A 26,185-nucleotide genomic window follows, 5' to 3' on the forward strand; every position below is an offset into this window, starting at 1 on the left:
GGAGTAATGGTCAAGCCCAGAAGCTTATCAAAACATAGAGCCTCCCCTAGACGAGAGCTATCAATTTCAATTGATGCCAGATGGGGGATCAGAGCGTTAATGATGTAAAGATATAAGCTTGGTTTTAGATGCATTAAAGGTAACTAGCCACCTCTTCCCCCACTGTATTACGCGCTCAAGATCAGAGGAGAGAGAATTTGAGAGAACATTGTCATTTACAGCCTTTGATGTGTTGCTATAGATGGTCGTGTCATCAGCATAGATGTCAACGAATGATTTAAGTATGTTTTGGGAGATCATTGATGTAGATCAGGAAGAGAGTTGGGGCCAGGATGGACCCCTGAGGGACTCCAGCATTAATACTGTGGGCCTCTGATTTCTACCCGTCAACCACTACTCTTATGAGCCTATCAGAGAGAAATGATTTAATGATTGAGAAAACATTTCCAGTTATACCGTAGCTGGAAATCTTGTGAAGTAGGCCTTTATGCCAGACTTTATCGAAGGCTTTGATATGTCAAGAGCAATTGCCCTAGAAAGAAAGCCTTTGTCGAGAGATTCGCTAATCCTATGAGATATAACCGTTAGCACATCTGCTGTAGATCTTGCAGAACGGAAACCATATTGCATGTCACTAAGAAGGTTATTTCTACTGAGGTTGTTAACTACTTCTCTATTTAATATGGATTCCAGCAACTTAATCATGACACACAGGAGACTTATTGGTCTGTACTGAGAGGGAGATGACATCACCTGAATTCTTAAATACAGGACATACTGATGAGATCCAAATTGATTGTCTGAGGTTTCCTTTCTTTCATTCTTTGGTTGTATTCAAAAATCTCTGCCTACTTTTTCTTTTCATCTCTAATTGATTTTTTCTCTCTTTTCAGGTATATTCCGCAGCAATTCACTTTTCTTAGGAGCAAATTGTCGTCAAGCTGTTGCTGATGGACGAGGAGATGTAACGCCAATTTTCTTGGGTGAGATCCCTCACTTATTCCGGCGAAAAATCTTAAGCCTTGATGTAGCCATTGTATCTGTGTGTCCCCCTGACAACCATGGCTTCTGTTCCTTAGGACCAAGTGTGGATTGTGCACGCAGCGCTTTGCAAAATGCCAAGTACATCATTGGTAAGTTTTAAAAATATGTATTTATGATTTGACTACTTTTATTTGTTTTGTTCTTTTCTTTTTTATTTCTATGTTTTAAGGGTTTTTGTTAGTTCACTGAAACTTGGGAAATTGTTGAATTTGATTAAGAGATGCTTGGTTGTTCACTGAACAGCTGACAAGAATTTGAAGAGGAAAATTTTAGTAAAAAATTATTTATTAAATATTTTGGTCCTTGTTCAGAATCCAGCTATATTAAAAAAAAAAAAAAAAAAAAAAAATCTGCATGATATATGTATCCATGATGAAAGGAAAATATCATATTCCAAAAATTGCATAAATTGATCAAGTAGTTTTATTTTTATAAAGAAAATTATAAAGTCATTAATGGGAATTTGTAGGTATTACAACATAAATCTTGCAGGTTTGAATTATGCAGTTATCTCCCTTGGTTTTTTTTATAGATTGTTTTCTAACTAGCAGACAAGACAGCCACTCTTCACTCATAAAATTTGATTTTCTTATTTAAAGATAAAACTATTTGATCAATTTACATGACTTTTGGAATATGATATTTTCGTTTCATCACAGTTATGTACATCATACAGATTTTTTCTTTTATTTTTGTTTTTAAATATAGGGGAATTCCAGTATCTTTATGCAGATAAATGATTTCCAGGTATATTATATTATTTAAGAGTGAAGCAACTTCCTTAATAAACCAGATTCACAGGCGAATTGTGTTATTTTTAAATTACTTTTTTTCATAGTTATAAGGTTGTATATTGTTCTGTTGTAGCCAGGCTAAATTTATTTTCAAGGAGGGGTTTGGTTATGTCACGGGTCACCACTTCTGCTTAATGGGGGTGGGGGTGATTTATTCTTATAACAAGTTACAGTGTGTAAATTTAAATTTGTTGTAGTGGAGTCTTCCGGGTAACTGTATTGAAACAAATTATGATGACAACATACAAGAAGAATATTAGTTTCAGGGTACTCAGTATTTCCCAGGAGTGCTAACCCTGAACTCATACTGTTTTTATCCTTACTTTTCACATTTTTACACAAAGTGAAAAATATTGTTAAATGTTTATGAATATATAGTGTGAATCCAAACCTAGCAATATTAATTGTAAAATCATCTAGTCTCTCTCTCTCTCTCTCTCTCTCTCTCTCTCTCTCTATATATATATATATATATATATATATATATATATATAAAATGTTTCGTGGTTCAATTTTAAATTCTGAAAAAACAACATATAGAGACATATATTCGATTTAAGAATTTATTGCTTGACAAAAGGAATATAAAGAAGAGATTATTTTAATTTCCTTAATCCATGGATTTTCAACAATGGCTCATATCATCATTGACCTTTTGTCAAGCAATAAATTCTTAAATCGAATGTATGTCTCTATATGTTGTTTTTTCAGAATTTAAAATTGAACCACGAAACTCATATATTGCTCTATTTAATTTATCATATGACTCCTCACAATTTCCATTCATTGGCACTAGCTTTCATCCTCTTTATTATGAAAAAAACCCAAAAAAACTATGGAACTGTTTATTTTTTTTCCAAGGAAAATATGAACTGTCTCTGGTAAGTTGTTTGGTGTTTGTATGTCATTTAACGAAAACACATGTAAGATAAAATAAAATAATATGAAAGAAAAAATATAAACATATTTTTGGCTTTGAAATGTAAACTTGTATATGCTCTGAAAGTTTTAAAGCTTTTCATTTAACTTCATTAATTGTGCTAATTGGGGGAAAAATTCAATGTATAAGGTCACACTTTTAGTTTCTTTGTAGTAAAAGATATCTTTAATGGATGATGTCACAAAACAATGATGATATCATCCATTAAAGGATATTCCCACCTCAGTTTTAGTGGATGATGTCATCTTTGTGTACATAGAGACAAACAAACAAAATCCACATTTTTAATAGAATATATATATATATATATATATATATATATATATATATATATATATATATATATATATATTGTGGCAAAAATTGTGGGAACGCTATAGAACCGGGCGTGTTACTGAGGTGATCAGCCTACAATCTGTGGGGGTTGACGGGGTGCCCTGTCACATCTAGGATCTTCGATTGATATCACATGTGCAGCCGCCACTCGGCGATGAGAGCGAGACTGGATCCGAGACCAGTGAACCATCATTTTGGGTTACACCGTCTTACCCCGAGATTAGCAGCCTTAGGTTCACCAACCTGAACCTGAGGATGAAAGCACAGGCGAGGAAGATGCCCCCGGTCCCCCTCTCTGAAGAAGCACCCGGAGAAAAAGGCCACCGCGTCCCTGCCTTTTCTGTGATGATGATATCAGGGGGGAGTGTGGCGAAAATTGTGGGAACGCAGGCTTATCTCTTAAACAGCCTCGGTGTGCACTTTACCGACGCAGCGTCATGATGCTGAAAAGGGTCCAAGATGGTGCCTGCATTGTTATATAACAATGCAGTCTCGCCGAATCTCGTGTGCTCTTGCGTACATATGCAAATATGCAAATTTAGAGGACTCTGTCTTTTATAAAAACAGGTCACTGAAGCAGATGAGACAGATGTGAAAACGAGTCTACAGAAAGTACTGATGAACGATGCTGCTGCAGTGAGCTGAAGTTTTTTGTGCTCTTTTTTTTTTCTTTGCAACGTCATATATATAGAACATGTAGTTAATAAATCATGTTAAAAAACACTTTGAAAAAGAGTTAAAAACATTTAATTTTAAAAAGGAAGCACAAAATGAGTGGATAGTCCTTTATATATATATCATCCCTAATGAAGAGCAAAGTATACTCTTTATTTGTTTTTATATAAGCAGTAATATATTGCTACACAGTCATGATCATGTTTCCGTCAGCTAGTTACTAGTAACCTCTTCAGGCGATACAGCTTATACAAAATCCAAGTTTGCAATGAAAATATCAGGTCTTCCTTGTCACAGGGAGTTAATATCAGGAGATTCCATCAAATGTGAAAAATAAGATTTGGTTGTATATAAATAAAACCCAATAGAATTGCAGATTTGAGTCTGTGTTGAGATAAAGGAATGAATGGGAAAGTATGTGGGGTTGAGATAAAGATAATGGAAGACTAGAAAGAATAATATTTGTATGAAAAAGGGGGTTTCAGACTTAATCCGGGGGGGGGGTCAGTTTTAAAAATGCTTTTAATTTGACTAGAATTTTTACAGGTCAGAAAATATACAGCTTATGTTGCCTTCTTGTATATCCCTACCCCATCAATATCATCCCTACACACATTAGTGAAGAGATAAGGAAGAAAAAGAAAATATGCAAGGGAGAAAAGAAGAAAAGAAAGGAAGAATGAAAAGGGGGAAACTATAAATAATTTATTTGTCTATATTTTTTTCAAATAAATATTAACAATTATATCTACAGGTATTAGTATTTTTCATGTTTATGCGATCATCAGTCTAAGAAGTGATAATTATTGATGGTTGGGAGTTTGAAACCCACTCACAAAGTCACCCTTGATTCTCTAGGCTACCGGCAATTAACACAAATTTTGAGGGAATTTAAGTGCCTATGAATACCATGTCAGCAGGCATGCATAGTAAACAGTTATGAGAGCATTCGATGACCAAAAGTCTAAATGTTGCATTTGTGCTAAAGTTAACTGCTATATATATAATAACAAAAGTTTTATAAAGGTTTTTGTGCTTGTATTATCTTTTGTATGTGTCTTGGATGTGTAAATGTTTTAATGTCTTGAGCCTTATCTGACTTGTATATCAATCCTGAATTGTCTTTAGAGATTTTACTTTGCAATCACCTGTCATATTAGTGTCCAGTCTGCTACTTCCTAGGGTCTTTAGAGAACTTCTGGCTCCACATGATTTAAATTTAGGTAGAAAATTAGTGGGGGGTTTTTTAATATAAATTATAACGATTGGGTCGTTCTTGGAATCTGTTTTTTTTTTTTTTCTTTTTTTTTGTAGACAATAATAACAGACAATAATAATGCTATTTTTCACAGCAGATGGCAGCCATTTTGTTTTTTCAATGATTACAGCAAGGAAAATAATGGACATGTTTTGTTAGTAGAAAAAGAATAAATGTCATAAACTTTGCTGTAGAAGTTATAACTGCACCAGCTGTTGTTTCTTATGTTGCTAAGAAAAAGTGATTCACCTGATCAGCAACTATTGTATACAATGCAATGTTCATACATGCTATTGTTGTTCAAATGCTTATTGATTAGATTTTGGTTTTATAATTGTCCTTTTCAGGCCCTATAAATATTTTTATAGGAAAATCAGACTTTTAAATTTAGCTTAATTTTTTTTCCATCTCTCCTGAGCACTAACCGAGTCTAATAATAATGCCTAAAAGCATTTATTTATGAAAATGAAACTTTTATCGGGTTTGTATTACTGTACACATAGATTCTAAAAAGTTATCAAAAAACAAATATATAACAAATAAATGTTATCAAAGGCAAGATAAGTTACTTTTCTACCAAACGGGATATATTTATTGTGTTTTTATTCAATGTAACACTTTATTCAGCTCGAAAAACATGCAGTGTTTACCGATGTATTGGAAAATTCAAAATGGCGCCCGACTCTCTCTTTAACACGGTAAGTTTGGGAAAAGGTGTTATAAATAAAAAAAACTAGACAAAATACTATTTAAAAAACATCGAATATATGTCAACTTATGTCACTGTAACATATATTGAGCGAGTTTCTAACAGTATTTTATCTAGTTTATGATTTATAACACCTTTTCCAGAATATAGCGATCCCTAGGTGCAAGAAAGCCTTTTACTCCAATAGTTTCTTCCCCAGAACTGCGGGTCTTTGGAACTCCCTTCTGGGATTCTGCTTTCCCAACTGCACTGATATGCAGAAGTTCAAGTGTAATGTTAACAAACATCTTTCTACTCATCTCCGTTCATAATGACCCCGCTAATTAAGTCCCTGATAGTAGCCCCCTGCTTCAAAGTGGCACTGTGCCTTGTTTGGGGTGAAAATTGAATAAAAAAAAAAAAAAATTAAAAAAATTAATCATCCTAACAATAATTGTTACTACATTATTGCCTATTCCACGGAGGAGAAACATGGGCAGAGGATGGCACAAAATGTGCACCTTTTACTGAGTCTTAACCAGCGGTGACAATGTCAGTATAAGCTTAGAATAAAATGACACTATAACTGACACAGTTACAGCTTATACTGGGAGAGTATAATAGATAGGAAAATAAACTATCAGAAGAAATAAAGAGAAAAACAATGCAAAAAGGAATGGAAAATACTGGAGTAGAACATATTTTTTATATTTTTGATGTTGGTTTAATATTATTAGCTACAATAAGCTTCCAGAGAGATAAAGAAAAAATATAGATTATAAGCAGGAAGACCTGATGCTGCTCGGGATTGAATGAGGATCACAGCTATATAATTTTCCACCATGTTCATAGCACCGTATTATTTCCCTTGTTTTTACTGCTCCTTCCTTCTTCGTTTTATCACGAAATATAGTCAGAAAAAACTGAAATGTTGGAAAATTTTCCAAATTAGTTTCTTATAAATTTGATTTAAATTTGATTAAAATCAGATAGACATATTTGAAGTTTTCAGGGAGTTCTGTCCTGAGGGGTCACTTAGAGGTGGAGGCATATAAATATGCAGCATACAGATATGCAACATAGATATGCAACATAGATATGCAACATAGATATGCAACACATAGATATGGGATACAGATATACAACACATAATGTGGCACACAAACGATAACATGGAGATTTAGAACAACTTCTATTGTTTTTCCCCCCAGAGAATTTTATACATATGATATAAATTTCATAAAAATAAGATATAGTTGAAGTTTTAAAGGAGGTTTTATCCCCAATAACTCCATTAGGTTAGAAGGACCCTTAGAGATTTGGGACCACTTCAATTGTCTATCCTTGTACATTTTACTTGAGAATACACTTTTGGATTTTATATTAATTCTCTAACCTTTCTTTCTATGGGGGAAGGAGGAGACAGACAGACAGACAGAGATTAGGTTTTATATATAGATATATTTGGGCCATCTGTAATAAGTGTAAATTTCATAAATAAATATTTATTGAAGGGGGGGGGGAATATTTTTATTATCGCAAGTTTTGTATAGCATGTGTCTTTATCAGTCTAGATTTAACCATCGATGACTCTAGAATAAAGATAAGATCTAAATGAATGCTGGGGAGTGGTGGCTGGCATAGGAAAATCTGCATTCCTCATCCACCATAATTTTTTCATTATTTCAGATATTAATCTAACTAAACAGAAATATGATTGATATTATCCTTTAAAAAGGGATTTTTTTTTTCATATTTTTCTTCCATTTCTTTTTATTAACAGTTGTTTTCTTTATGCATTCTTGATCTATTTAACAGGTTAATTATTAACATAGTGTATGTGGGGGGTACCAGTAAGAGTACTTAAAGGATTTAGATTTAAAATAAATAGACAGTTATGTTGTGACAATCATGTCAAGTTTTAGGTCAGCCAACTACAAATTATGCTGACACTTGTGGACATATACAAGCTTGATGACTGTTGGTTGAACTATGATATTGATTGGCCAATTTGAATAGTAAAGATTTTTTGTCAAACATAGTTTACAAAGTTAAAATTTGGGCATAAAAAAAAAGTGTAACTCTGGTCCATAAATCTTAATATTATAACCAGATGGTGGTGGTGGGGTTCGGCTTTGGATTTTTTACATACAAGGAACATTTCAAGATTACAATATTCTCAAATAGAGAATAAATTCCCGCAAAGTGCATTACATGTTGCTTTAAAAATTAACAATGATAATGATTCTAATTTCAAATATATTTTTTTTTTAAATAAATTTAGAATTGTTAAATTTCTGCATCTGGCCGATGAGGCTTCAGGAGGACATGCATTGCAATGAGAGAATGATATGAGAAATGATATGAGAAATGACATGAGAAATGATATGAGAAATGATATGAGAAATGATATGAGAAATGATATGAGAATGATATGAGAAATGATATGAGAATGATATGAGAAATGACATGAGAAATGATATGAGAAATGATATGAGAAATGATATGAGAAATGACATGAGAAATGACATGAGAAATGATATGAGAAATGACATGAGAAATGATATGAGAAATGATATGAGAATGACATGAGAAATGACATGAGAATGATATGAGAATGATATGCTTGATCTGTAATGTTAGTCTTAAAGGCAGGCTTAGTTCTGATGATGTCAGAGGAAGATAGAATCTGAACAGTATAGGGAGATGTGTGAAAACCGGAGACTTTGATGGTATGGTCACATTGAAAGAATGGATGAAATTTTTAGGGTTAATGGATGTAGACAAGGTTACTTTTTGAAAGAAAGCCAAGGAAAATCTGGCAGAATTTTATAAGAATGGATTTGAAAGAAATAGGGATAAAGACCTGGTTAGAGATAGGTTAGTTTGGAAGTCAGTTTTTAAAAGTTGTTCAACATCTGTCAACATGTAAAAATGTACATAAAACTGAAGATGATGATTTCTGTTGCATCCTTTCGATTAAGACGACCACAGTGACTTTTATGCATGGTCAAAAGAAGTACAGAAAAACTATTAGTGGAGCCATTACTCTACAAAAGAGCTGAAAATAGATTATTTGCATTTTTGTGCAATTCCACTCTTAAAAATATTGAGTGTGAGGAGTGATCAATGACCAAAATGATTTACTAAAAATTGAAAACAAACGCGAAAATTTAACTAAGGTTATGTATCATAAAAGATACATAAAAATCACTTAATTTACCATAAATTAGCAACAATTTTAGATGATATTCCAAAAAAGTTGTTTTTTATGCTATTTGAATGCAGAATTCAAAGGTAGAAGTTAAAAAAAAAAAATTCCAGAAAATGTTCACTTTCTTATGCAATTCAATCTTCAGCTACTGGTTGACCAAGTGAAAAATCTTGCCTCTTAATCAAAAGTACACCTGAGGCATTTAACAAGGTTGATATAAGAATTGCCTCGATACAATAGACTAAATATTATTGTTCACCTTAAATGGATTATCAACACCAAATCACATTCTTTTATTTTTTGGGGATCATTGTCGTTTAATAAATATTCAACTTTAATATTTTTGGATACAGCATTTCATACTTTACATTTTTCTACATTAAATTTTAATTGTCAAATATCTTCACAATATGACACCTTATTGAAAGATATACTTAGATACTGCTGCTATAATCTATAATATATTCTTCAAACTATTTATGTGGTTGAATAAAAGGAGACCAAAAAAGTAGGCATTGATCAAAATTGCTTGAAAGATAGGTGGTGCCTTTAATAAGTTTCCAGACTTTTTTAGTAGGGACACTTTTATCAAAAGCACACACATGAAACTCTAGTTCTCTTTGAAGTAAAATCCTCTGGCTGCAGTGTACTTATTGTACCATTCCAAAAATTTCTGAAACGTCCCATGGAAGTCCTTTTGTGTGAGCGTGTCAATAACCCTTGTTACAGCCGTTTTCATCTCCTCAATTGTCTTATAACAACAGCCTCTCAGGTTTTCCTTGAGCTTAAGGAACAACCAAAAGTTACAGGGAGCAAGATTTGGATAATAGGGAGGGTGAGGAACTGTCTTGATGCCCATCATAATGTCTTTCTTTCTGATCTTCTCTGAGCACCCTTGGGACAAACTACCTTCCGTAAATCTTCCTTGCAAATAATTGTGTGTACAGTTCCCACACTGACATCAAACTATAGACACATGACAATTCTTATTTATGAAATTCTTTATTTGGCCAGTCAACTCTGGTGTTCTAACTTCTTTACATCTCCCACACTTCTCATCATCCTGACAGACTTCCTGCCTTCCTTGAATCTTTCATGCCACTCAAAAACTGATGCTCAATTCATGCAAGATGGTCCAAAAGCAGTCTGAAGTATTCCATGTGTTTCTGTGGCATTTTTTCCAAGTTTAAAACAGAATTTTATTGCATATCATTCTTTAAGTGTCCTCATGTCCAGAATGCATTTTTTAAATTCACCAGCTGTAACAATCAGACTTTAGTAGGGGGCATTCCAATTCTTGCTGTAGCTGTTCATTTGAACCTAAAGTCATAAAAATTGGTCAATCATTTCATAAGATGTATAGCAACAGGACAGTTTTAAATGCCTGTACAAAAATGTCTGGAAACTTATTGAAGGCACCTTGTATATTTCAGTAATTCAGTCATTTAAATTATTTAGTTGAAAGAATATACACTTGTGTCAGATTATTTTGTCTCTCACTTATGACAAAGAGATTCGATTTTAGTATTAGCAGCAATAACAATTCAAAATGTGAATAACACGGCATCCAGAACAAAAAAATTATCCATTTATTTATTGCGTCTTTATCCACTGTGCCACGAAGGGCGATCAAGGTTGGATTTTTTGGTCATATAAATCCACGTTTATTTGTTATCTGACATTCTTATGGGCTTCGTCAGGTGGTTAACGTTGTGAAACAACAATTGGAAGATGAGGATAATAGTCTGCAATAAATGGATAAACAATACAAATTTCTCATCTCAAAAGAATTCCCATTAATTAAATAATGTACCATTCGGTACGAATCCGATAATGGAAGAAGATCAGATAAATAAACGTGAATTTATAAGACCAAAAAATTCAACCTTGATCACTCTTCGGGGCCCGTTGCCCAGTGGATAGAAACGTTGAATCTCTACGGTTCCAGGTGAGCATTGCCTGAAGATAGCAGTTTCAATCCTACCCAAAGCCAGTCAGAGGCTTAGTTGGCCAAGATGACAACGACTATGGAAGCCAGTAATTGCTGAGGATACAGTTAGGAGATTTGGCATTCCTAACCACCTGACGAAGGCCAGAGGAACGTTTGTTGGCTGAAACATTTTGACACAACAACTAGAAGATGAGGATAATAGTCCGCAAATAATTAAATAGATAAATAAATAAATAATACAAATTTCTCATCTCAAAAGAATTTCAATTAAATAAATAATATACCATCTCTTTTTATTCAGCCATTTTGGACTTCCAACTAAATTTGCATAATCACACTCACTTCATACTCAGATGGTTCTAGGTTCATATGTCATTGTTTCCTTACAGCAGGCACATGCTAACCATGGCTGCTTATTCCTTTGCTTCTCCACACCATTGTTCAGTTCAATTTCTGTTATTTTTTTCGACTCAAAGTCAAAATAATTTTTGTGCAATAAACTAGTTATCAGCCTTTCACACATTTTTGTTTTGTTTTATTTTCTCCATGATTCAGAGGTGTTATTTAATGCCAACAATTCTGTAACCTTTGAGTATATTATCCATTCAAATGGAAAATAACATCATAAAAAAATACAGAAGAATTCAATTAAATTCATTATTTTTATCTGAATATTAGAGATGACGAGTTAACATTATTTGCATTATTTCTCTTCACTCTATTGTCATCATCAGCGTTGATAGATTTATCCGTTTCAACAAATGAATCATCAATGCCCTTTTCTACTATATTCTTCATATATAGAATTTTTCCCAATATTTAAGTGATTGTTTTTGATTATTTGTTTATACGGATGTTTCTTAAAGGCTTTATTTTTTTTTTTTTTTTTAAATTTTCTTAAATGCTTTTTTTCCTGAAATGTGACAATATAGAACATTGTCAACATGTAATGATTTCCTAAATCCTAGAAGTAACTTCATATGTCACATTTTTTTTATTAAATATTTTAATTAAAAAAAAATATTTTTGTTTTATTTTTTTATAGGGTTGGTCAACAAACGTCTTCCACGCACATTTGGTGATGGCCTTGTGCACATTTCCCATTTTGATGCTTTGGTTGACGAGAACCGTGAACTCCCAGAACACAAGGAACATATCCTTTCCGACGAAGAGAAACAAATTGGAAAATTGATTGCAGAGAATTTGGTTCATGATGGCGCCACTTTGCAAATGGGTAAATTTTCCTTTTTTATTTTATAAATCTTTTTACTTTCAATGGAAACTTTTTTTTCTTTCCGTTTTGAAAAATCCATTTAACTTGAATTATTAGTTTTGATCAAAACTGATGGAAATAGATTACAAGAAAATGTTTAAAATTTAAGCTGACTTCATTTAAAAAAATTAAAATTAGCATTTTTTGTATTTCCAAAAAAATTCTTGTTTTCTCGTATACAACTGGCCAGTCGTAGGAAGGAGAACGGCAAATCATTTTATTCAATGGACATTTTGATTGTTAGCCATAAAATTCAAGAGTTAACCTTGTCTGATGACATGGTTGGATTATGACATTCAGCTCATTGCGAATTGTCAGACAACAGCTTTAATTCAAAGTTAGGGTTATAAATATTGTCAGAATTGCTTTCCAAAACATCTGCAAACATTTAGATAGTTTACTCTTGCTTTTAAGTAGACCACTTCACACTCGATGATTGAAATGATGTCACACAAAAACCTACAGACTGGAGAGAATGCAAAGTCTTGATTTGTAAAGATGATCTTTTGAATCAATAATCTTTATACAACTTAGATTTTTTTTTTTTTTTTTTTTTTTTTTTTTTTTTACAAAACAATGTAACGAAACTATGGATGTATTTAACCAAAGACAAGAAATTAGACAGTTAACATTATTGCATTAGTTTTTTGTTCTTTTTTTAAATGTTTCATTCATGCATTTGAATTAATGTTTGATTTGATATGTTATGCACATTTTTTTTTTTTTTTAATTCTTTCATTTTGTTATTGGTCCCCCGACAAAGAAGGGATTGGACCTGGTAATTCACTCCTGTTCGTTTGTTCACACTTTTCTCAATAACTACACCTTAGATTTTTTAAAAATTTTGCACAAACATTAGTTATGGTGAAAGTAAATTTTTGCCAGAATGGATTTTCTGGGATAACTCTGATTGCCCCCGTAGAGGGCATTATAGGGGTAAAATTGCCCCCAAATCGTTCATCTGTTCATACTTCTGAATAAGTATGCGTTGGATTTTTAAAAAAAATTTACACAAAATTTTGCCATGGTGAAGGTAAATTTTACACTCATAGAGGAAGACCCCGCATGCTTGGCTCATTCATGTTCCTTGGCAATGCTGGGTAATCCTACTAATTTATATAACATTTTGATTTTAAAAAGAAAGAGCATATTTGTAAAGTTTCTGAATTCAACCATTTTTTGTTTACTGTTGATGCTAATCACTTAAAAATAGATGATAGATTTTTATTTTTTGTATCAATTTTTTTTTTTTTTTTCATTCTAATGTCTAAATCCATCATCATATTGCTACAATAAATACCTGAAAGTTTTTAATATTCAATTTTATTCTAATTCATTCTCTATCTTGTGTAAAACTTGTCTTTTTCTTTTCAGGCATTGGTTCTATACCAGATGCTGTATTAGCACAGTTAGGAAACCACAAAGATTTAGGTATCCATTCTGAAATGTTCAGCGATGGCGTTGTTGATTTGGTGAAAACTGGAGCTGTAACAAACTCCAAGAAAAAACTTCAAACTGGTAAAATTGTAAGCAGCTTTACGGTGGGAACAAGGAAACTTTATGACTTCTTGGATAACAACCCTTTTGTTGGTGAGTAAAAAATACATTAAAAAAATAGATGAAAGTTCTTGGAAAGTGATAAGTATGGATGAGAGAAGGAGGGATAAATAAATACCTGGCAGAGATAGGTTAGCTTGAAAGTCAAGTTTTAAAAACCATCCAACACATGAAAATTAAAAATAGATGTGCAACCAAATACTACTTGTTAGCATTCAGTTTAATTGGAGTGCTAAAAATACACTTGATCCTTTATTCTATGTATTATTTAATGAAAAATTCTTGAATTTCTAGTAACAAAGTATGAGTAGTTTATATAATTTTAAGTAAATTCCATATTTTAGCAGACAAAGTAGTATAAATGTTGAAATAATAAAATAATACAAACTCTGCAGAACTTGTAAATTCTCTTAAATTTGTTTTTCATTTTTGTTTTCATCTGTTTTTTTTGTGTTTTTCTTTCTTTTTTATCATTTTAAAACAATCGTTTTTTTTTTTTTTTAACTTAAATATTTTGATTTTGGATGAAATAAAATTGAAGACCAACAGACTAGTTTTATTTATTTAGATTGGATGCTCTTCTTGTCCATAATTTTTGAAGAGCAGATATTTCATTAACTTATTAAACCAAATTTTTATAAATCTATAATTAATGTTTTAATCTCTATAAAATTATTGGATATAAGTAGCTTCTCAAATTTTCAATACATAAGGATTTACTAAGGATTTTAAAATATTTATACAATAGCTTAAATGCTTTGAAATTCTTTTGAAATTTGAAAGAATCACAAAGTTATATATCGTTTTTTTTTTTTTTTTAACTGTCAGCCCTTTTGTTGGTGAGTAAAAGAAAATGGCTGACCTGTTGACGAATAAACTGAAATGCATTATCGCAGATTTAATTTTGTAATTAAATTATTTTTAAAAACAAGAATTGTTTTTAAAGTTTATTTTACTATTTAATACTGTTGCATTTTTTAATTTCAATAAACATTCAGTTAATAATAAATATTTTAAAAAATAATGTATAAGTCACGTAGAGATGAGAAACATACATACAGGCACGCAAGAATTGGTCACCAATTTTATTAACAGATTTACATTTTTCTTTCTGAAGAAAACCATTCAATTATTGGTCTTTAGTCTTCATCTTGAATCTTGTACATGGTCACTAAAATTGAACCCTAACCCCCACCCCACATGCGGAACTAATGACATCAACGAATGCATGTCTTTGGTTAAAATCCAATAGATTACAATGTTAAACACTTTTAATTATGCGTATTCACATATTTATTTTAGGATACATTTGTTATATTGTAACAATTGATTTGTTCTGCTTATTAGATAAGCACGAAATAGTTTTTGTCAAGACAAGAAATGGACGCAGTATATATAACAGAATTTCAATATACAAATTTGTATTTGTCTTTTTAAAGTGACTATTTTCATATTTGATCTTTTCAAAAGATTTATTGAGAGATATATTTGTTTTTCGTGATACTTTTGCAAGCAAGGTGTTCAAGTATCAAAGGATTTTCAAACTTAAATTCTCCTCTTTCTGTCTACTACTACTACTGCACGGTTTGACGTCTTCTGTTCCCAGCTGCTGGGGTTGAACACTTTCTTGTTGTTACCGTTGGTGGTGATGACTGCTCTCCAGACATTACGGCTGTGATATTTGCCTCTGACAAAACTTGTCTTATAATAATTCATGAAATGTTCATCCATCTGATGTAATTTTATATGAAAACTACTCATAGTTCATTCTTCTGCTGGACATTGTACAATTATTTAGATCTTAGAGATTTTAGAGGAAATCAAAATCTGACGTTGATGTGTTGGAGAATATTTTTGGATGAATAACTCATCTGGACGGAATCCAAATAGCGTGAGGTATGAATGAATGATACTATTACAGCATGGTTTGACATCTTCTGTTGCTGGAGTTGGATACCTTCTTATGTTATCGTTGGTGTTGATGACTGCTCTCCAGGCATTATAATTATTAACCAGATGCTCTGTAATGTTTAGAGCATGGAGGTCAGGCTCGGTGTTTGGCCATTATTTCCTTGGCTGACCATGATATTTACCTCTGACATAAAAGGATAACATTCTGTGTTGCCAAACGTTGTCATTGATTCTCTTTAAATGTCCAAACCATCTCAATCTTCCACAGATCAGAATAACTTCCAAAGATGGGATGCCAAAATGTTCTCTCAGATTGGTTATGCTCTTCTTGTCCATAATTTTTAAAGAACAGATTCATAGTAGTTTCTCACAAGCCTGTTTGTATCATCAATAGTGACAGCCAATATATTTATTATTTTTTTTATTATTAGAAGTTTCCACACAATTATCAGTGATCACTCACTGGCAACAACAGATGATGTTCCCTGGAGTTGAGTTACTCTTCATATTTTCTGCACTCAACTTCTTTCTGTAACGTTTGCAAGTTATTTTGTGTTTTTGCAACATTGATTTCTCATCGATAGTGGCCGTTGGTTTTTTTTATCCGAGTACAAATATTCTCATTGAAATAGCTTAGGACTAACGACAATAAAACATCATAATAAGTTGTGCCATTTTAATTAACGCCAATAATAACAGACAATAACAAAGTCACTCTCAGAAGAATAAGAATATCAAAAAGATAGAAATGCTGAATAAAGTTTCAAAGTTGTGTCATAGTAGTACATTATATTCCTCAAGCTGTTGATTGGATTATTTCACAAGAACAAAAGCATCTAAAATAATAAAAAGGAAGAATCGTAAACTTAAACATCCACATAGAAAGATGAAAGTGCGATTCAGAAAAAAACAAAACAATTGAATCAGAAAAGAAATAAACAATGAAGTATAAACAAGATAAATGAATATTCATTTTCAAAAAGTTATGCAAAGGAAATCTCATTTAAAAACCATCCTTCTTAACAACGCACACACACACATGCACACAAAGACATTGATATTTCTATTGAATCTTCATTTGCATCATTAAAAATTTCTGAAATCGAAATAATCATTCTTAAAAGATCAAATGTCAATTGATATTTTTTTTTTTTTTTTTCTAGTCATGTGTGACGTAGCTTGGACAAATAGTCCAGGTATCATCGCTCAGAATCCACGAGTTACTGCCATTAATTCATGTATTGAAGTTGATCTAACTGGACAGGTTTGTTCAGATTCTATTGGAACTCGAATTTACTCAGGTAAGTTAATTTAAAAGTTACTGGAATTCTGTCTTTTATACATTAAGTTTTATTACTAAAAGGTATAAAAAAAGAAATTTAGATAACCTTGCAGACCTTCAAGATCAATATTCCAATTCCAGCCATTCTTTTTAAAATAAATTTGTAATCATAAATTTTTTATAACGTGATTTATCTTTTTCTTTTTTTTCTCAATAACATTGTCATAATAATAATAATGGCAAGCAATCTACGAAAGATTAATGCAAGCAACAGTAAACGTAGTCACTAGTTTTGTCTTCTCTGCGCCAACCTCTTGAACCAAAGGTTCTCAAGTCCTTCGTCGCCCTTACTCAAGGCACGCCTCCATGCTGGTCTATCTTCGGCTAGCTTCTCTCACACATTCACATCGATGCCAAGAACGATCAGATCCTGTTTGGCCACATCTTTAAAGCGCAGCACCGGGTGACCGCGGCTTCTTGTTCCATTTGCCAGTTCGCTTTAGAGGATATCCTTAGGGAGACGGCCATCGGGCATTATGCGCAGGTGTCCAAACCAACTCTATTGTGAGATCTTGAGTGTCTGGAACAAGGAGCGGCTGCCGGCACGTCTTAGCACCTCTTTGTTGGTGATTCTATCCCACCAATTGATGTCCATGATACGTTGCAAGCATCGGAGATGGTAGACGTTGCAAGCATCGGAGATGGTAGACATTCAGTCTTTTCTCGTGACGAGCATACGTGGTCCAAGTCTCTGCTCCATTCAGTAGGATACTCAGAACACAGCATTCGTAGATGCAGCATTTTGTGCGAGAAGTGAGGTATTTATTGAACCATGCTCTTTCACGTAGTCGATTGAAAGTAGACGCTGCTCTACCTATGCGCGTTTGTAGCTCCTGTTCAATGGATACGCCCAACAAGCAACAGTGGAAGAACGTTGTCATAACAATCCTTTAAAACGTTTCTCTTCAACAAAATATTTTATTTCATGTTTCATTAACCAAAGGTAAAAGTTGGGAGTCTTTGGCAATGACTGCCTCCACCTCATTTCACATTGCCAGTGAGCTGTCCGAATCTCAATCGCAGTTCTTGACCAACACTTTAACCTGTAGTCTCTGCCGTCTGTCTTGTTGCAGTGATGTGCGCATGGCTTGTCACATAGAGGAAGAATTGCTTTAACATATAACTGCCTAGGTGGCACAATCATAAAACAAGATTTAACTGAGCTCTCAGGCCCAAAAGTTGTTATCCTTCAATAATGCAATTATGATTGGTCAACCATATCGTGCAACCTTGTTTAAAACCGCTGTGCATGTAATGCCATGATTTGGGATGTGGTGCAAGCTAGGGAATCCAATTAAGGTTAACGCCTTTGCAACAACAATAAAGTAGTTAAAAGCAAAGAATAAAAAACTATGGAAGAATCGGATCAAAAGTGGATTTGTTAATTTATGTTCTGCACTTTTCTCATTTGGTTTTGTCTCGGTAAATAAATTTTAACCATTTTTAAGCCAATATTAGGTAATTTGCTAGTTTATTGATTATTTCAGATGAAATAGATTTGAGCATTATTTTCAAATAACTAATTTTATATTTTAATAAAAAAAGCGTTAGAGTTCTACGTAAAAATGCAAATACCTAGAATTCTTTTCATAATTTTTTAATTTTTTTTATCAGTTTAGACAACGTAAAAAAAAGGTTTTAGCAAAAAACATGATTTTCTTTTTCTCAACGTTTTAATGAACACAACTTGAAACTCTCTATTTGTATGTGTGAAAAAGTGAGATACGTCCTAAGATGTAGTGCTACTGCCACATCTAGGGAGGTGCCGCTCAAAACAGAGTACAAAATTAACTTTGCAATCAAGTGGGCCATAAATATGTTTGGATCTTTCAAACTAGTATTCTCATCTTATCTTCACAATTTCTCGGCCTATGTAACCTTTGAATTTCTATGAATGCATCTTTTTGAATTTGGAAATCTTTGTTAAACTCAAGAACCTATATGGAATTCGGAACTGTTAATTTTCTGTTATGCTTAGTTTATGACAAAAATATTAATAAGTTGAAGATGAACAAGAAGAAAGGCAACTCAGACACACATGAAAAAAGAAATTATAGTCCTGTATAAGTATGCTCAGTTAGTTAATAATTGCAATCAAATTAATAAATATTTAAAATTTAATGGTTGAAAAAACCAGACAAGTTCAAAATTGATTTTAATATATCTATCTATTAAAATTAAATTGAAGTTTTTTTTTCTTTTCAAATTTTTGAATAGTAAAATATTCTTCTTTAGGAAATTTAATTCAATATGTCAAAATGTTTAACTAAATTACGGTTAACAGTTTTTATTAAAAAAAATTAACAATTATATCTTATGAGGAAGAATTAGATGGTTGAAGACATGCATTGCATGGAGAGAAATAGGATAAGAATGATACAGTGAATGTGTAATGAAGCCTTTAAAAGCAGACTTAGATCTGATAACCTCAGAGGAAAATTATATATGCATAGTATGTGCAGATGTGTGTCGGAGTTTGATTTTTTTCACATTAAAAGCATGGAGGAGTGCTTGAGTTTGTAGATGCAAAACAGTTGTGATAGCAAGTTAAGTTCATAAGAGAGAAGACCAATGAAAATATGAAGGAGGAACAGTCATAAAAAAATTCACGTGGCTATCTAACTGATCAAGAGTTTTTTTTTCTGTTATGATTAGAAACTTGGTTTTGTGACTATTTTTCTGATTTTTGTACCTAGATTTGTTAATACCATTTTCATGGTTATTAGACAATCTTGCTGACTATACACAACTTCATACAAAGTTAGTTTCATAGTCTTTAATTAATCGTTAAAACACATAATATTTTAAGTATATTTTTTTTATTACACTGATTATTAGCAGACAAAATTGGTTAAGCAACCAATCAAGACTCAAATCGTTTTGTTTTCAAGTAATCAAACCTAAGTTTTTCTTTTTCAGGATTTGGTGGTCAAGTTGATTTTATCCGTGGTGCAGCCCTTAGCCATGATGGACTTGGCAAACCCATTATTGCATTGGCCTCTTCCACTAAAAAAGGACAAACGAAAATTGTTCCATTTATTAAAGAAGGTAAAAGTGATAACATTTTGCCTTTCTTATTTTTGATTTCAATGTTTACATCCAAATAATGCAGATGGGGTGATAAAAGCATAAAAGTTTGAGTGGAAAATCGTAGTTTCTTGAGACAGTTGAAAACAAAGTATTTAACCTAAATTGCTAACTGGCAATTTCTACTCCGTTATCAAATCTTTTCTCTCCTATAAGGCTATAAAAGTAGTTGTTGATTGGCAGAAGTCTACAGCACGTAGAGACAAGACCAAACTATTTGCAAACCAAACAAGACAAGGCCAAACAAGACAAGGCCAAACTATTTGCAAAGAACTTTGCAGCTAATTCTACCCTATGCGACGAAGGCCATCAACTCCCCATATTTCCTCCTATAACACAGAACAAGCTAGGTAATATACAAATATCCGTGCATGAGGTCGCCAAGCTAATAAAAAACCTAGATTCCAGTAAAGCAACTGGCCCTGATGGCATCCCAATTATAGTGTTAAAAAAGCTTCAACCAGAACTTGCTCCCATACTTACGAAACTATTTAAGCGCTGCCTTAAGGAGAAGTGCTTTCCGACCCCCTGGAAGACCTCATCAGTTTGCCCTGTATTTAAGAATTCAGGTGATAAGTCATCTCCCTCTCAATACAGACCAATAAGTCTTCTCTGTGTTATGAGTAAGTTACTGGAATCAATATTAAATAGAGAAATAGTCAACCACCTCAGCAGAAACAACCTTCTTAGTGACACACAATATGGTTTCCGCTCTGCAAGATCTACCGCAGATGTGCTGACGGTTATATCCCACAGGATTAGTGAATCTCTTGACAAAGGCTTCCTTTCTAGGGCAATTGCTCTTGACATATCAAAGGCCTTTGACAAAGTATGGCATAAGGGTCTACTTCACAAGATTTCCAGCTACGGTATAACTGGAAATGTTTTCTCAATCATTAAATCATTTCTCTCCGATAGGCTCATAAGAGTAGTGGTAGATGGACAAAAATCGGAGGCCTGCAATATAAATGCTGGAATACCTCAGGGGTCAATCCTGGGCCCAACTCTCTTCCTGATCTACATCAATGACCTCCCTAAACACATACTTAAATCATTCGTTGACATCTATGCTGATGACACGACCATCTACGGCAACACATCAAAGGCTGTAAATGACGAAGTTCTCTCGGATTCTCTCTCCTCTGATCTCGAGCGCGTGGTTCAGTGGGGGAAGATGTGGCTAGTTACCTTTAATGCATCTAAAACCAAACTCCTATCCTTACATCATCAACGCTCTGATCCCCAGCTGGCATCAATTGTGATGGATGGCTCTCGTCTGGGTGAGGCCCCGTGTTTTGACAAGCTTCTGGGTTTGAACTTTACTCCTGATCTGAAATGGAACACGTACATCAAGTCTGTTGCCAAGGTCGCAGGAAAGATGGTGGGATCCTTCTACCGCTCCAGAAGATATCTCACTACTGATGCAATTCTCTATCTATATAAAAGCCAAGTACGGCCAAGGATGGAATACTGTTGCCATATCTGGGCAGGAGCTGCCAAAAACAGCCTATCATGCCTTGACAGAGTACAAAATAGACTTCGTGGTTTAGTGGGGGATGCCCTTTTCTCTACTCTGCAACCCCTCTCCCACAGAAGAGACGTTGCGAGCCTATCCTTGTTTTATTGTTATTTTCATGGCAGGTGCTCGTCTGAACTCCAATCCCTGGTCCCCCCTCGCCAAACTTTCACGAAAAACACCCGTCTAGCTGAATCCACTGTGAAAAATTTCCCCCACTCTATATCTGTGCCTAAATCAAAACGCGGATTTCATGAGCAAAGCTTCTTTCTTAGAACTGCACGCCTGTGGAACTCTGTTCCGTCTGCCTGCTTCCCTCCGGACTACAACTTGGATGTCTTCAAGTCTAATGTTAACAAATTCCTAATGAACCGCCCCCCTAATTAAACACTTCATAAAATCTCCACACTAACGTGATGTACTTGCAATAACCCTTATCCCTGAGTGGCTTCCGGGCCTTGATAAGTGGTGATCACTGTGTAAAAAAAAAAAAAAAAAAAACTTAGTATCAGCACCTCGAGGATCTACTCTGGGTCAAACTCTCTTTTTGATTTTCATTAATGATTTAAATTCATATTTTGAGATCATTTGTTTGCATCTATTCAGACTGTCTATGGCAGCACTTTGAAAAACATTGATGATAAATATCTTGCTGATTTTCTCTCTTCTGATCTCTAGTATGTAGGACAATGGGTAAAAAATACTTAGTTTTAATATCTGTAAAACCAAGCTTCTCTCCTTTTGCCACCAATGCTCAGATCCTTGTTTTGCTCCAGTTGATACGAATGGGTCTCTCTTCTTCAGAAAGCTCATTGTTTTGATAAGTTCCTAATGCTAAATAGGTAGATGTTTTGTAAAAGAAGTTGTCTTTCTTTTAAATGTGTTTCAACATTTGCTGAACAAGATAATTTCTCATCACATCAAAGAAGATACCAATGTTGGTTTATTCATCAAATGCAATCATAAATGCAGTCATGGACACACGTCCGTTTGTCCAAATCACCATGTTTGTTTTCTAATACAATAAGCCCGCAACAGCAATGAGAAAGATCATTCTAAAAATTTATCCAAAAGTAATAGAATTCGGTAATTGTACAGATTAATCAAGACATTAAAAAATGAAAATATCGAGAAAAAAAAAAAAAAAAAAGGTTATATTGTACGTACCCGTTTTAAACTGAATATCTCCGAAAAAAAATTTCACTTAATATGATGAGTAGTTTTGTTTGTTTTTTTTTTGTTTTTTTTTTACAGCGGAAAAACACGTTTTTATGACAGAATATTGAAGGCAGATATCTGGGAATTTTAAAAATTTTTGTTTGGAGTTTAGAAACGACACAGGGAGATAACTCAATTTAAAACACTGAGACTCCCTCCCCATCTTTAATATTAGCTTTTCTTCCTAAAGCTCGGTATCATAACAAATTGTTTTTTGTTTTTTTTTTGCTGTAAAACAAAAACTACTTGATGAAATTAAGTGAATTTTTTGTTCTGAGAACTTCATTCCATAACAGATACATACAATTTGAACTTTTTTTTTTTTTTTTTTCGATATTTTCATTTTTTAAGGTCTTGATTAAACTGTACCAGTACCTAGAATTCTTATATCTCAATACAGGGGAGATAATTTAACAAGGGAAATTGGTTTCCTAGATAGCTTCTTGTAAGACATTCACATCAAAAACTCATTTTTCTACTACAACGAAAGAAAATCTTTACTTTATTTCTCCACGTGCCTAGCATCAGGCAGAATTTCCATGGACAGAGCTTCTTTCTATGGGACACATTATCATAGGACTGCTTCCCTATACATGATCATTTTCAAGTCAAATATTAACAGAATCTTGTTATGAACCATCTGATAAATATTTCAACTTAGCCCATCTCAGAAATTCTCAATCCTCTCAAAGTTTTTCATCAACTGACTATCATTCCATCTCATTAACACTTATCCTCGGGCAGATTTTGGCCTTGATAAATGCTAATATATTAGTAAAAAATTTAAAAAGTTATGGACTATGCTATTTGATCTATTATGGTCATTAATGCACTAATATCTGAGAAAAATATCAACATATAATTTTCCTTATTTTTTTAATGGGTCAAATAGCAACTTTTCTTCAATTAATTGTATACAATGAATTGTTTATAATATTTGTTTTATTTTGATATTAACTCAGAAAGGGGTTGATTTGTCAGCCTAATCAAGTAACGATTCTGTTTTTTGTTTTTTGGGTTTCTTTTTTAATGATTTCATAAAATTTAATTTTTCAAATTAATACTTCGTACACAATTTAAAAAAAAAAAAAATTAAATAATCCTCACCTTCCCGATTTTATTTTTTTATGGAAATTAATATTTTTTAATTGCTAATGATCATTTTTTTCTCTCTTTATCAGGTGGTGGTGTTGTAACAACTCGATCCCACGTTCATTACGTCGTGACTGAATGGGGTATCGCTTATCTCTTTGGCAAGACGCTGAGACAACGTGCCTATCATCTCATCCAGATTGCCCATCCTGATCACAGAGAGGCCTTGGAAAAGGCAGCATTTAAACGCCTAAAAACCATGCCAGTTCCTTAAAACAATAAAACTATAACTTTGAAATTAGTTTCAATTTAGTGGAAAGAATTGGGAGATAAAAAAACACTTGAAATTGGAAGAATATTTTAGCAATAAATAGCCAAGCCTGTTTACCTTCAAGTTAAGGCATTATTTTCTCTCTCTTTGTCGCTTTCTCAAACTTCTTATTCTCTGCTCCCATTATTACTTTCCATTATTGAACTACAAAAATAGGAACAATAGACAATTTTTTTTTTTTTTGTTACCTATAAATAAACCAAAGATTTAAAGAAATTCTGAACTTGAATAAGAGCCTGGGTTTATCTTTTTTACAATCAATTTTTGCCCTCCTTTCCAGAAATCACAAATATTGTTAAAAATCAAAATTGTAATTTCACGGAAATGTTGGAGGAAGGTTCTCTGTGACATTGTTGTGTTTCTTATGAATTCAATTTCCATGTGCCTTTAATTTAAAGTTGGCATCATTTTTGTCTTAGCTATCCAAGAGCCTTGAAAAAAAAAATGGCAGTTTTTACTGCAAATTCTGGAAAATAAAACCGGCTTTTAGAAATTGCATTTTGTTTGTATTAAACCATGGTAAAGTTCTCCTCAAAAGCTGAGGTCTTACATTTTTTGTTCTTTCTATTCGTTTTCTTATTGTTTATAAGCTGGGGGAGGTTGATGGGGAGGCCCTGAATATAAATTGACTTAGGAAAGGAATAATCAGATGGGGGAGTAATTGTAAGTTGTTTATTTTTGTCTTTAAAGATGGAATAAGTTTACACATATTTTATCTTTAGAAATATTTCATTTCTCTTGCATAACAAAATGATGATAAAGAAAAGATGGCTACTATGAATATAGCAACTAAAATATGTTTATAACAAAGTTTACTCAACATAAAAATAAAAACAAAGTTTAATTTGAAAAATTGTTTAAAGTCACGGTTTTTCAAAGGAAGAATTTTATCATTTTTATTGTAAAAACTTATAAATTATTTTTCAAGCAATAGTATCTTTTAGGTCTGTAAACTATTATTTTCGTAATCCAAGAAATATTTGTTTATTATTTATAAACTCCATCCATTGTCCAGGCTTAGATTAAACCCAAACAATCAACAAATTAAAACAGTTCTTTAAATGGTTGAAAGATTGCTGACATGAATCTATAAATCTACATGTCAATCAGAAATGTAAAAAAGAAAAAGAAAAACTCGGTTCTATTCACTTCAACATTTTATGTACTTTCTCAGGCTTTTCCGATCCATTAGACTCTAGATTTACCTAGTTTTTTAAAATTTTGTGGGGGGAGGGGGATACAACGTTGAAACTTGGCAACTGCAATTTCAAAAAGTTTTACTGTGACATTTCATTCCATGCAATGAAAAGTAAAAAGCCAACAGGCAAATATGGACTCAAAGATTTAACATATTTTCATTTTTATTCTTTTATGTCGTACAATAATTTTTTTTTTTTTTTTTTTGCGTGATTAGATAAATAGGAGTGGGAGTTACTCCTACTCCTAGCTATTAACCATATAAATAATTGGAAACTGAATTGACCATATAAATATCAAACAAGTCTTTTTCTATTGCATAATCTGAAAGACTTGTTTGATAGTTTTATAATATTTTTGTTACAAAGAATCTCTGTCCATGAAAAGGAACATTTCTTTTAACTGAATCCATTTTGAAGAAATCTTTCTTGCCATAAAGAACAAACTCTTTCTGGTTGTAATTCCTACTTTGAATTTTATCTTTCAGCGAAAAAAAAAAAAAAAAAAAACATTTCTTTTTAAATAAAATTTTTAAACAACGAAAAGTTGCCATCCCAATCGACTGCTCCTCCTCCCCATCCCCTCCCAACCAATATTTACGATTTATTTCGATCTAGTCAGTGTCTAGAGAGATAAGATGGTAGATAAGTCTAAAAAGGAACTTAGACAACCCCTCTCCAAAGAAAAGGCATAAAATATAAAAAAAGATTCTGTTAAAATAAAGAAAGAAAATGATTTGTTTCCATATTTTGTTTTTTCTT

General features: G+C 32.8%; 2 protein-coding genes across 2 annotated transcripts in view; one reads left to right on the forward strand and one right to left on the reverse strand.

Moving 5' to 3' along the window:
- Positions 1-26,171, forward strand: part of LOC145291324 (succinyl-CoA:acetate/propanoyl-CoA:succinate CoA transferase-like) — a 109,145-nt gene extending 82,974 nt beyond the window's left edge. The window contains exons 3-8 of the mRNA XM_080137076.1: positions 894-1,133; positions 11,946-12,134; positions 13,548-13,763; positions 16,805-16,942; positions 19,903-20,031; positions 23,986-26,171. Of these exons, the coding sequence (XP_079993202.1) occupies positions 894-1,133; positions 11,946-12,134; positions 13,548-13,763; positions 16,805-16,942; positions 19,903-20,031; positions 23,986-24,170 (1,097 nt within the window). The 3' untranslated portion in view covers positions 24,171-26,171. The remainder of the gene's footprint in view (positions 1-893; positions 1,134-11,945; positions 12,135-13,547; positions 13,764-16,804; positions 16,943-19,902; positions 20,032-23,985) is intronic.
- The window catches only part of LOC145291331 (protein GUCD1-like), a 59,145-nt gene continuing 49,312 nt past the window's right edge, over positions 16,353-26,185 (reverse strand). Inside the window, exon 9 of the mRNA XM_080137095.1 lies at positions 16,353-16,477. Coding sequence (XP_079993221.1) covers positions 16,455-16,477 — 23 coding nt within the window. The 3' untranslated portion in view covers positions 16,353-16,454. The remainder of the gene's footprint in view (positions 16,478-26,185) is intronic.

This window comes from Euprymna scolopes, chromosome 2, assembly GCF_053919585.1.
Source record: "Euprymna scolopes isolate OS-2025 chromosome 2, ASM5391958v1, whole genome shotgun sequence".
In the NCBI taxonomy this organism is placed as follows: Eukaryota; Metazoa; Mollusca; class Cephalopoda; order Sepiida; family Sepiolidae; genus Euprymna; species Euprymna scolopes.